Here is a 13,370-nt window from a genome sequence, read left to right on the forward strand (position 1 = left end):
CTACTACTACTACTATTACTACTGTTACTATTACACTACTACTGCTACTATTACCACTACTACTGCTACAGTTACTATTACTACTACTATTGCTAATACTGCTGCTACTATGACTGTTACTACTACTACTACTATTACTACTACTACTGTTACTGCTATTACTACTACTATTACTATTACTACCACTACTACTACTACTACTACTACTATTAATACTACTACTACTACTTCTGCCACTATTACTACTATGACTACTACTACTACTACTATTACTACTGCTACTCTTACTATTACTGCTTGTATTACTATTACTACTATGACGACGACTACTACTACTACTAATAATAATAATAATCAATTATAATTAACTGTCCCTTGAGGCAAATTTGTAATTTGTGATGTTGGGTTATACAAATAAAATGGACTTAACTGTCTTTAAACAAAACAAAAAAAATAGTTAGTCCCTTGAACTATTTAGTTCTCATATTTGACCCATATGGTACCTGTTACTTTCCAGGGATGCTCCAGGCCCTGGGTGGCTTCTTCACCTACTTTGTGATCTTGGCAGAAAATGGCTTCCTCCCAGGGCACCTGTTGGGCATCCGCATCATGTGGGATGACCGCAATGTCAATGACGTGGAGGACAGCTATGGACAGCAATGGGTAAGGAGGCCCAATAGACACATATACATTAACTCTACGATGCTCTCATATTCACACAGTATACATACACACGTACCAGATGGACAGACAGATAAAATAGAGAAAGACTCCGTGCTTTGTACTTAACACTAAATACATATCTAGTGTTTATACTGTATGTCTTTCCCTGACAGACGTATGAGCAGAGGAAAATCATCGAGTTCACCTGCCACACGTCTTTCTTTGTCAGCATCGTTGTGGTGCAGTGGGCCGACCTCGTCATCTGCAAAACCAGGAGGAACTCTGTCTTCCAGCAGGGCATGAAGTGAGTGAGCCTGGAGGGGGGTTGGGCAGCAAAACACAGAAGAAAAGCGGAAGAGGGAAGGAAAGAATGGAGTAAAAGGGAGAGAGAGATAGAACTAGGATGGACAACGGAAATTACAAAGGGATAGAAACTAGGAAGCAAGGATGGTAGGGAGGAAGTTTGATAGGGAGCAGGTAAGGAGGGAAGAATGGCACAAAAGAAGAAAAGAATAAGGACAAAAGACAGTCATTTTCCTTTCAGAGTGAATTATGGATGTAATTTTTGTGATGACTCCCCTGTCTTGGGTCAGTTGTTTTGAACCTACTGGATGGAGTTATTCTCTCCCTGTCTTTCATGTTATTTATTCATTCATTTATTTGCGCAACAGGAACAGGATCCTGATCTTCGGACTGTTTGCTGAGACTGCCTTGGCTGCTTTCCTGTCCTATTGCCCTGGCATGGACATTGCCTTGCGCATGTACCCTCTCAAGTACGCACCACACAGGCATATCTCCACCCGACCGAAAAATAGCCTCTTAGAAAGACCTAATAGGCTGCTATTTGCCTGTCACTTGGCTCTTTAAATGAAGTCTGTGATCGTCTCAAACATCCCATTTATCTTTGTTATTCAAAAACGGCTGCAACATATTAAATGATTTGCTCTCTAAGACTCACTGCCTCTCTATCCACCCCACCCCTCTATCGCTCTTTCTTTCACTCTCTGTTTCTCTGTAAAGGATTCTGTGGTGGTTCTGTGCCTTCCCTTACAGTCTTCTCATCTTCATTTATGATGAAATCCGTAAACTCATCCTGAGAAGAAACCCTGGAGGTAGGTATTAACTCCGCCAACCCCAGAATTCAAAGATCACACCTCTTCCTTGTCTTTCACACTGGGTAAATGAAAAGTAATAAAGTAATTGGTAGAAGGTTGTCCAGTGGTATAGACTTCCCTGTCTCTGGAGCCCCATGTACTTATTCTACACAAGGATAAATCTCTGCCGATACCCCCACTCTCGCATCTCTTCTAGTCTGTGTCCCTCTCAGCTTTTGCTGTTCACTCAAATTCAGTTAAAAGGAAAATGCAAGTAAACTGTCCACATTATGGGGAAATTTCACTGATGGTTTTGTGTAGGTGGGGTCAGTACTGATGAGTGGTATGGTTGATTGAAGCAGTAAAGTCCTCATTGTGTACTATATTGACAGAGAAATCAGTGTTGCCCTGCTCACAGAGTCTTTCCCATAGTGCCTACACATACCAGAATGCATTGCATGTAAGCCTTTGTATCATCCTCCATAAAATCCTCTGCGCTAGTGTCGTGGGACGTTATTTCTACCCGCAGAAATGTTGCTTAGCCGAGAGAATGAGGATATGTTTTGTGATTAGCGTGTTTAGAGTAGATTAGAGTATTGGAAACCCTGCTAGGCTTAAGGTTTTCCGTCGCCACTTGGCGGCTGGAGAAAAAAACCCTCCAGAGATGCAGAAACGATCAGGAACAACTGCAGATTTAATTCATATGCTACTCCTGTCGCAGATGGACAGAGATAAAGATGAAATCAGAGAGTTTTCCCTTTAAGAAATCCATATCAAAATGAAAACAGATGCTGTTTCTCAACCTCACTCCCTCCAAACAGCACAGCATACACACTCTCCCACCAAGCCAACTGAGGACACTGTTTTGTATAAAGTAGCACAACCACAACCAATGCCAGGAGGGAAAGTGCGGAAATTTACATTCGGTGTTACAGATGGCATGTTTGCCCTAAACTTATGTTATTGAGGAAGAGAGGAGCAGATAGTAACAACTGCTATGGTTCATCAGTGAACAGAAGGCAATGCAAAAATGTCTAGCTTCAGGGATCTGGTGTAGTAGTAGCCCATATCCATACCAGCCTCTGTTTAGTGAGAGGCTAGGAAAATAGATCACACAGTTCACGTACAATCTCTCTTTTAAAACGAGTTTTTGTGGCATAAGGTTTCAACTTTGTCAACTGATCTCGGCATAACAGCAAACAGCAAGGTCTTGAAATGTATTAATGAGTAACTTAAACCTGGGCCATTTTAGTGAGTTATCAGGCATCTACACGTTAAAAAAAATCTAAAAGTTAAAATCATACCAGGCTGGTCTTGGTACTCTGTGATGTTAGCATAGCAGGATAAACACAGCTGCAGCTAATAACATTAATAATGGGTCTGTTGGATGTAGGTGTGCCGAAGAACCAGCATTGACAGTACTATTGAGTACTATTGACTCTTGTTAGTGCTAGCTCTGTCTGTTTGTCAGTGGTTATAGGTGTGCTGGCACACCTGTAATCAAACAGACCCATTATTAATGTTATTAGCTGCCACTGTGTTTATCCTGCTATGTTAACTTCACAGATCAAAGAAGGTTGAATCAGTTCATCCGGATACGTTTATTGGTATCTGTCAATAAACATTGTATCCAGATGAACTGATTCAACCTTCTTTGATTTTCCTACCTAGATTATTGAGCACGCATAAAGAGATTTTAACTTCAGAGTACCAAGACCAGCCTGGCGTGTTTTTAACCTTTACATGGTTTTTAACCTGTCGATGTCAAGTCAAGTCAAGTCAATTTTATTTGTATAGCCCAATATCACAAATTACAAATTTGCCTCAAGGGGCTTTACAGCAACACAACATCCTGTCCTTAGACCCTCTCATCAGATAAGAAACAACTTTTGCTGATGAAATGCTTAGTGTCTCCTATGTCTCCATTTAAAACCTGCATTTCACTGTGTTTTTAGGGTATAAACCCCATCATTTTGAACTCCCTTAACCATCCTCATGTAACATTTAAAGACCAAGTAAATGTCACCATATCCTCCTAATGAAGGCCACCTGACCTACCTCCCCGAGTGTACATATCACTGTTGTGAAATTAAATGAAAAACTTTTTTTTCACCAGTTTTTCTCATTTGAATTAAAACCATATGATCAATTCTCTGTCAAGTGAGTTTTGTGACCACTGAGCATTTTCAGATGCATAAGATTTCAATTACATGAAAATGTAAAAAATCGAAACAAAACAACCCCCCCCAAAAACACAACTTATTTAATTTCTTCTGAAAAACACTTTGGATGATATAAAACCTCTTGCCCTGGGTCAGAGGTCATATCATTACTCTGAAAATAGTAAAACTTTATTCAGAGTTTGCTACATAACAAGGACACACTGTTATAGATAAAAAAACAACTGTTGTGTGACCTTGTTGTGTGCAAAACAGTACAGAATAACTTCTTTAATTTTGTAATTGGAAGAGGCCTACTGAACATTTCCAAATGAATCTGAGTGGCTAATGTAACATTATTTACATAATATCCTGGTTGGACCCTTAAAGGAAATTTTAGCTTGTGGTTTTGTGCACATGCAGTCAGTAATGATAGGTAATGTCAATTAAAGCGAAAAAAATCCTCACTGTGTACTATATTGACAAGGACATCTGTTCTCCTGAAACCCAAGCTAGGTTATAGTTTTTCTGTCTGCCAACTTAAATCACGATGTCACTTGGCTGATGGAGGAAAAGCCGCTCCATAGATGCAGAAATGATTCAAAACTGCAGGTCTTTTTCATATTACAGTGATAATTTACAATTATAATAGACACTATTTGTCCTTTCATCTGGATGATGCCACCTCAAAGTTCCCCTCCAGTCATGTTTTAAGACATAAAATTCTCTGCTCTTTATAATAAACTGTCTGATGTGTTTTTTCTGCAAAATAAGTTCAATTATCTTGTTAAAATCCCATCTACTCCTTCTTGCTCATAAAAACAAAAAACAGCTGTCAGCAAACTCACAAAAATGGTCCAGGGTTAGGTTACTCTTTAATATTTAGATAGTGCTTAATGCTTCATTCTTCCACCATCCCTGTGTTGTGCAGCAACCCTATGCAGCTATCATTAGTTATACCAGATTGCCATGCCAAGATTGACTGTTTCTCTGCCATCATTTGTAAGATGTTGCTGTCCTTGAGGAAGGTCTGGCTAAGTTCGAAATTTTTAACAAGACTGGGATGAGCTCGAGCAATAGGGAAGGACCTATTTCACCAGCCACAAAAAAAAACAAAAAAAACTTTGAGCTAAGTGCAAGCGACAACAACTGATTACAAGGAACAACTAAACGGGAAATGAATTTATAGGCTCATCATCGAACCAAGTCTTTAAACCCACTGGGAGGATTGCAGGTTAGATTAAGGTGGTAAATTGATATTATACGCCCTTAAAAATTTGAAAATAATTTAAAAAGGTAGTAAATCTTTTTTACATTTTACAGTCTAACCCACACCACCATCGTTTTCCTTTTCATCTACATCCCTTTTTATCCTTTTTCTAAATGTGATTAGGCTGAGACAGTCTGAAAACAAATGCTTACTCTTTAATAATTTTTCATAAACTGTTCCCTCACACTTATCTGATGGATGATGGATCAGGGACTTAATAATGGCAGCCTTGTAAAACTGAAGTTATTTGGAGTTCATTATTCATTCCACATTCTACCACAGACAAAGTGCTGCTGAAAGCTCCCAAACAGGAAAAGGGCAGTGGTTGACATTAATAGTTCTTTTGTTTTGTGCTGAAAGTTTCTGAGAAAGTTGAGAAATCTGGGAGTCATTTAAAAACTCGTTTCTAAATCAGTTCCCTCTCTCAGATAAGCCTAAAGACCTTCCCTTTTCCAGCCTACCTTAATCGGTAGATGGTGGTCTATGACACGATAACTATTCAGTGCTCTAAAATGCTGCTAGGTTGGCACATGGGCATATCTACTAACTTCTGACTCTTGTAAGTTACTTTGGATAAAAGTGTCCACACAATGAGAAAATTTAATTGTAAGTAAATCACGATATCAACACCTCAGGAAACCCCAAGTTTTTGTGATGTAAAAAAATTAAACCAAGATTCATCATGTCAGAAATTTTTCCAATTTTTAAAAAAAATTGCAACCAGTGAAAATAAAGTGAAAAACAAACCTTTTAGGGAGAAAAATAAAAAACGTACAATGGCCTGGTTGCATAAATGTGCACACCCCTAAACTAATACTTTGTTGAAACATCTTTTGATTTTATTACAGCACTCAGTCATTTTGGGTAAGTCTATCAGCTTGTTACATCTTGACTTGGCGAACGTTGTAGATCCGTCAGATTGTGAGTGCATCCCCTGTGCACAGCCCTCTTTGGGTCACCCCACAGATTTTCTATTGGATTCAGGTCCGGGCTCTGGCTGGGCGGTTCCAAAACACTGATCTTCTGGTGAAGCTGTTCCTTTGTTGATTTGGATGTATGCTTTGGGTCATTGTTGTGCTGAAGGGTGAAATTCCTCTTCATCTTCAGCCTTCTACCAGATGCCTGAAGGTTTTGACCAAAATCTGGTATTTGGAGCTATTCATGATTTCCTCCACCTTGATTATAGCCCCAGTTCCAGATTAAGAAAAGCAGCCCCAAAACCTGCTGCTGCCACCACCATGCTTCACCGTGGGTATGCTTTCTTTTGGCGATGTGCTGTGTTATTTTTGTGCCAAACATACCTTTTGGAATTAGGGCCAAAAAGTTCAACCTTGGTCTCATCAGACCATTACACATTTTTCCACATGGTTTTGGGGGACTGGACTTTTTTTTTTTTTTTGGAAACTTCAGCCAGGCTTGGATGTTTTTTGTTTGTTTGCTTTTTTTTCCTGTGAAAAGGCATCAGTCTTGCCACCCAACCCCATAGCCCAGACAAATGAAGAATACAGATTGTTGTCATGTAGGGAGCAATCAGTTACTTGGCAGAAATTCCTGCAGCTCTTAATGTTGCCCTAGGCCTCTTGGCAGCCTATCTGTCTGGTTTTCCCCTCATCTTCTCATCAATTTTGGAGGCTGCTCTTGGTGATGTCACTGTTGTGCCATATTTTCTCCACTTGTTGGTGATTGTCTTCAGTGTATTCCATGGTATATCTAATGCATTGGAAATTCTTTTGTACCCCTCTCCTGATCGATACTTTTCAACAATGAGAACCATTCATACTTTGCAAGCTCTTTGTGGACCATGGCTTTTACAGTTGGATGCAACCAAGAAGATGTCAGGAAAATCCTACAGGAACAGATTAACTTAATCTGGGGTTAATCACTTTAATTGATGGTAGGTGTATACTAACTCTAATTTAACATGCGTTTGAATGTGATTGGTTAATTCTGAACACAGCCACATTCCCAATTAAAAAAGGGTGTGCATAGTTATATAACCAGGTTATTATATTTTTTTGTATTTTTCTTTTTTCCCTGAAATGTTTCTGATTGTTTTTCACTTTATTTTTATAGGTTGTAATTTTTTAAAAAGTTGAAAATGTTCTGACATGATTGATCTTGGTTTCATTTTTTTTACAACACAAAAAAAGCTGCCATTTTAACAGGTGTGTGACTTTTTATATCGACTGTATAAGATAACTCATCTTCCTTTCAGTGTTGTATGGGATGAGTAATGTGGTGTTCCCAACACAGAATATTAACCAGTGTGGGTTGGTTGGTTTTGAATGTGCACAGACCAATGTGATTGGTGCTGAATGAGGTGGAGGTCATCTATGGTTGTTCCTGAAGAGTATATAAGGCAGAATCGCCACCAGGGCGTTCTCTTGGTACTCCGCTCTACTCGGGATAGCTAGGTTGTTACAGCGTAATAATAAATATACTACGTTACTGTCATAAGTCTGCCGTGTGCACTTTCCAGTTATCTACTTAAACAGTTTAGAACAGTATTAGTGTTTCATACACGACAGTTTGGCGACGAGGATGGGATGTTTAAGTTGGAAGTCACAGAGTTATCATGTCAAGCAGCTCCAGCGAGGCAGAAGTAAACGACGAACAACCAGAGAGAGACGTTCGGTGAGTGAAAGGACCGTCGAACAGAAGATGGCATTCGGTAAGCCAGAAGATTTCCACATTGAGGAAAGTGAGGAAAGTTTTGATAGTTATCGCCAGTGGTTAGAGCAGTACTTCGCAGCAAATGGATTGGACACTCGAGATGAGAAAACCAAAGCGGGATTTCTTACGGTGGTAGGAAAACGGGCACATAGCTTGCTAATGGATTTGTGTGCACCAGATAAGCCATCGGGTAAAACATATGAAGTACTGGTGGGAATGCTAGAAAAGCACTACATCCCGAAAACCAACTTTATTGCCGAGAGATGCAAGTTTCACGAAAGAAACCAAAAGGAAAACGAAAAAATAAGTGAGTACATTGCAAATTTGAGAAAGTTAGCAGGCACATGCAAATTTGGAACATTTTTAGATGAAGCACTGCGTGATAGGTTTGTCTGTGGAGTTAAGAGCAGTGAGCTAAGAGATCGGTTACTCAATGCGGCTCACACAAAAGACTTAACGTTACAGCTCGCAGTTGAAATGGCGCTGTCTTTTGAGGTAACAAAAGGCAACAGTGCGCAACAGTTTGCACAGAAAGGCTATAAAGCTAATGTGGTAGAAAAGAAGGCTAACCTAAAGCATAGAGAAGCTACGTAAAGTCTACAGCTAATGGAAAGCCCTGCTATCGCTGCAATGGAAAAGGCCACAGACCGGATGAATGCAGGTTCAAGGACGCAGAGTGTCACCAGTGCAAGAAAAAGGGACACATCGCAAAAGCATGCCGTTCACCTAAAGAAGGAAACTATGGCAAGGCATCGAAAGGGACCAGGCATTTGGAATGTTGCCACGCTCTCAAGCACGTGGACCAGAGCAACACTCACAGTCTTCGGGCAGATGGAGATCCTATCCAGCCTCAGCTCTGCAGTGCCAGAGACGACTGCTGTGTGCCGACAAGGTGCATGGTGGATGCTGTACAGAACATTGACACTGGTCAGACATTGGTCAGTGGAGGGGCCGAACTTTTTGCAATGGACACGGGTAAAGGTGACATTGTGAAACCCTACTATGTGGATGTCAGTGTAAATGGTACAAGGGTGAAAATAAAGGTAGACACTGGCGCAGCCGTGTCAGTGATATCTGAAACTCTACTTAAACGCAGGTTTAAAGATGTGAAACTTAGTCCTGCAAATTGTGTGCTGAAAACCTACAGTGAGGAATCATTGCCATTGATAGGAAAATTCACAGCAAAGGTGAAATGCAAGTAACGCTCAGAAAAGCTAGAACTACTAGTCGTGAAAGGAAGAGGTCCTGCATTAATGGACAGAGACTGGATAAGTCAATTAAAGCTAGACTGGTCAAGAGTCAACAGAGTGGCTCCTGATACAGTGGATGATGTGTGTGCCAGACATGCATCAGTGTTCAAACCTGAGCTAGGCAAGTTAAAAGGTATTGAAGCCAGACTACATGTAGTTCCAGATGCAGTGCCCAAGTTCTGTAAGCCTAGAAACGTGCCTTATGCATTAAGAGAAGCCGTAGAGAGAGAACTGGCAAAATTGGAAGCTGAAGGTGTCATCTCACCCATTAATTACAGTGAGTGGGCAGCTCCAATAGTTTGTGTGCCTAAAAAGGATGATAGTGTGAGAATATGTGGAGACTACAAGGTCACCATCAATCCATGGTTGAATGTGGAACAGTATCCACTACCCAAAACCCAAGATTTATTTGCTAAACTAGCAGGAGGTCAGCAGTTTACCAAATTAGACTTGTCGCAGGCTTATCAGCAAGTTCTGTTAGAGGACAATTCAAGACATTACCTAACTATCAACACACACAGAGGGTTGTATCACTACAATAGGTTACCCTACGGTGTTGCTAGCGTCCCTGTTATTTTTCAAAAGATTATGGATCAGGTTCTGCAGGGCATGGAAGGGGTCATCTGTTATTTAGATGACATCTTAATTACTGGAAAAGATACAAAAAGGCACCTGACTAACTTGGAAGAGGTGCTTAGTAGACTTGAAACTTACAATCTCAGGGTTAAAAGGGAGAAGTGTGCATTCATGCTGAACAGCGTTTCATACTTAGGGCATATCATTGATGCCATGGGCATACATCCAATGAAGGAAAAGACAGATGCTATTCAGAGGGCTCCAGTTCCGAAAAATGTAACTGAACTCAGGTCATTCTTAGCTCTGTTAAACTACTATGGGAAGTTTATCCCTAATCTATCTACTCTGATTCATCCAATGACAGCATTGCTGCATAAAGATGCAACCTGGGAATGGTCAGAGAAATGTCAAAGTGCATTTGATAGTGCAAAGAAGTCTCTTCAGTCAGATAAATTGTTAGTACATTTTGATGCAGAGTTACATATCATACTAGCATGTGATGCTTCTCCTTATGGAGTTGGTGCTGTAATCAGCCACAAAATGAAAGATGGAAGTGAGAGACCTATCGCATTTGCATCCAGAATGTTAACTAAAACAACAGAATTACTCTCAACTGGAAAAAGAGGCACTGGGTCTTGTTTTTGGAGTTATGAAATTCCATGAGTATCTTTATGGAAGGAAATTTCTTGTTATTGACAGACCACAAGCCACTGTTGAAAATTCTGGGGCCTAAAACAGGTGTGCCAACACTAGCCACCGCTAGATTACAAAGGTGGGCTCTAATTTTGGCAGCGTATACATACGAAATCCAGTACAAGAAGTCAGAGCAGCATAGTAATGCTGATGCTTTATCAAGATTACCTGTGAAGCCTGATGTAGATGTGGTGTCAAACCCAATTTACGGAGTGTCTTACCTGGAAGACTTACCTCTTACTGCTAGAGAAATAGCCAAAGAAACAGACAGAGATCCTGTGTTAAGAGTGGTTAAACAGTTGGTGTTAACTGGATGGCCTAAACATGTACAGGATGAGTCACTGAAGCCTTATTTTCAGAGAAAATTAGAGCTTAGCATTGAGGATGATTGTTTATTATGGGGTTGCCGTGTGGTAGTGCCTGATAAACTAAGAGACAGGCTATTGTCGGAATTACATGAGCACCACTAGGGAATAGTTAAAATGAAGTCCCTCGCCAGAAGTTTATTCTGGTGGCCTACATTAGATGACAGTATTGAACGTGAAGTGAATCAGTGTACTATTTGTCAGCAGCAGCGTAGTATGCCTGCTACTGCACCGATACATACATGGAAATGGTCTTCAAGTCCATGGGAAAGAGTACATCTTGATTTTACTGAGGACCACAAGCAGATGTTTTTAGTAGTGATGGATGCCTATGCTAGATGGCCAGAGATAGTTCCCATGACCACTACTACTGCATGTAAGACAATTGAAGCAATGAGAAATTTATTTGCAGCTTATGGGTTGCCTAAAGAGGTTGTAACTGATAACGGACCTCAGTTCGTATCGCAAGAGTTTGAGTCATTTTTGACTAAAAATTGAGTAAAACACATCAAGTCACCTGCATACCATCCTGCAAGTAATGGTTTAGCTGAAAGATTGGTCCAAAATCTTAAGAAATCCCTTGCAAAGAATAGAGCCATTGGTGGTATGACGCTTGAGCACTGTGTAGCAAATTTTCTGATTGGGTACAGAAACACACCCCATACTAAGACAGGAAAGACCCCAGCTGAGCTATTTCTGAGAAGACAGGTGTGAACCAGGTTGTGTCCTATCAAACCAAAGTTCTCTCAGAGAATGCAGACCGAGTCTGAACCAAATCTTCCCCATGTTAGGTCTTTTAAGGTTGGTCAACACGTGTTGGTAAAAAAATACAGGGGAGGGGAGAAATGGTTGAATGGAGTTATAAGTGAAGTGTTGGGTCCTGTCACATACAGTGTTGAAGTACATGGAAATTGTGTGAAAAGACATGTGAACCAGATGGTGGGTGTCAAGGGAAATCCAAATCAGACTCAAATGGACTCTTGTGATAGAGCTTCTTGGGAGATTGATGATTTCAATTCAGACACTGATGTGTCAGAACATCCTGAACCACAGGTTGTGGAAGAACGACCTGTAGAACCACCACCGCCAGTTGTGGAAAGGAACACTCGTCCTGTGAGAGACAGACGTCCTCCTGATAGACTGAACTTGTGACTGACATTATTATTGGTTATTGAAAAAAAAAGAAAAGAAATCTGTAATGTAATGTATGGTTACTGTTGAAGAAATACTGTACATAGTTATGAGCTTAAAAAAAAGAAAAGGATATGTTAGAATCCTAGAAAAAAAAAGAAGTTTGAATTTACAGGGGAGGAGCTGTGGTGTTCCCAACACAGAATATTAACCAGTGTGGGTTGGTTGGTTATGAATGTGCACAGACCAATGTGATTGGTGCTGAATGATCTGGAGGTCAGCTATTGGTTGTTCCTGAAGAGTATATAAGGCAGAATCGCCACCAGGGCGTTCTCTTGGTACTCCGCTCTACTCGGGATAGCTAGGTTGTTACAGCGTAATAATAAATATACTACGTTACTGTCATAAGTCTGCCGTGTGCACTTTTCAGTTATCTACTTAAACAGTTTAGAACAATATTAGTGTTTCATACACGACAAGTAACAATGTGCTTCTAGTAGGCAGCCATCTTTTTGTGCCTGGCCCGCAGGTGAAATGAAAATGTGTCAAAATGTAAAGCGGAAAACAAATTGAACCTGCCCAACAGCAGCAGTATGTGTGCAGATGAAGTAAAAGGAAATTAAACTGAGTTGACATCGTCACTTCTGATATGCCCCAAAGATTATACACATGATATGTACACACTACAGTGGTTCAAAGTCTCCTCTCTGCCACCGAGTTTTGGCTGGTCAGGGGCAAGACATGAAGAGACAAATGCAATTTATCATGACAGTTAATCATTTTTGTTAATCTGTGTGTCACGGACTGTTGATCAGAGACTCTCAGTCATATGGGGATTCATTTGGAGATGAACAGAGACAAAGGCAATGAGATGAATACAAATAGAGTGATACAAAGGCATATTATAGAAAGGGATCGCATGCTATTTTTGTTTCTCATACTCTGTTTTCCTCTCTTTTCCAGGTTGGGTGGAAGAGGAGACATATTATTAACATTCAGAAAATGTCAGTTTGTATTGTGTTTGTGAGTGCGCATGTTTGTCTCAGTGTGCTTGTGAGCGTGAACATGTAATGTGTGTCTGTATGTCAGTTGTAATATTGCATGGATCAATTCACAAATCTGATTATCGTAAAATATACTGCTGAGAATAAGTTTGTGCTGAATTTTTTTCCCAGAAAACATTCGCTGCAATAGAATGGCTTTTTACACTTGTGTGCCTCAAAGAAAATGTTAAACAAGTGATCTAGCATCACCTATTATGCAATAAATAAATGTACCGTGGTGTTTGCCAATTGAATTATACTGAATAAAATGTACTCCGAAATATAATTTGCCATTGTTTTTATTTACAAATATGGTGGCCAGTGTTTTTAATTACTGCCCTTGGAAAAGACCTAATGAGAGGTTTCAAATATTTCTCTTTATTGTAAAACCACACAAGCACAATTTTGTCTATCCCTAAATTGCATTGACTTTTGATTAATTTGATCACGTTT

At 40.1% G+C, this 13,370-nt stretch overlaps 1 protein-coding gene across 1 annotated transcript in view; it reads left to right on the forward strand.

The window, feature by feature from the left end:
• atp1a2a (ATPase Na+/K+ transporting subunit alpha 2a) overlaps window positions 1–13,203 on the forward strand; it is a 63,389-nt gene extending 50,186 nt beyond the window's left edge. Inside the window, exons 20-24 of the mRNA XM_056292487.1 lie at window positions 518–663; window positions 837–967; window positions 1,335–1,436; window positions 1,684–1,775; window positions 12,838–13,203. Of these exons, the coding sequence (XP_056148462.1) occupies window positions 518–663; window positions 837–967; window positions 1,335–1,436; window positions 1,684–1,775; window positions 12,838–12,866 (500 nt within the window). The 3' untranslated portion in view covers window positions 12,867–13,203. The remainder of the gene's footprint in view (window positions 1–517; window positions 664–836; window positions 968–1,334; window positions 1,437–1,683; window positions 1,776–12,837) is intronic.
• The last annotated feature ends 167 nt before the right edge of the window (window positions 13,204–13,370 follow it).

This window comes from Lampris incognitus, chromosome 14, assembly GCF_029633865.1.
Source record: "Lampris incognitus isolate fLamInc1 chromosome 14, fLamInc1.hap2, whole genome shotgun sequence".
Taxonomy (NCBI): Eukaryota; Metazoa; Chordata; class Actinopteri; order Lampriformes; family Lampridae; genus Lampris; species Lampris incognitus.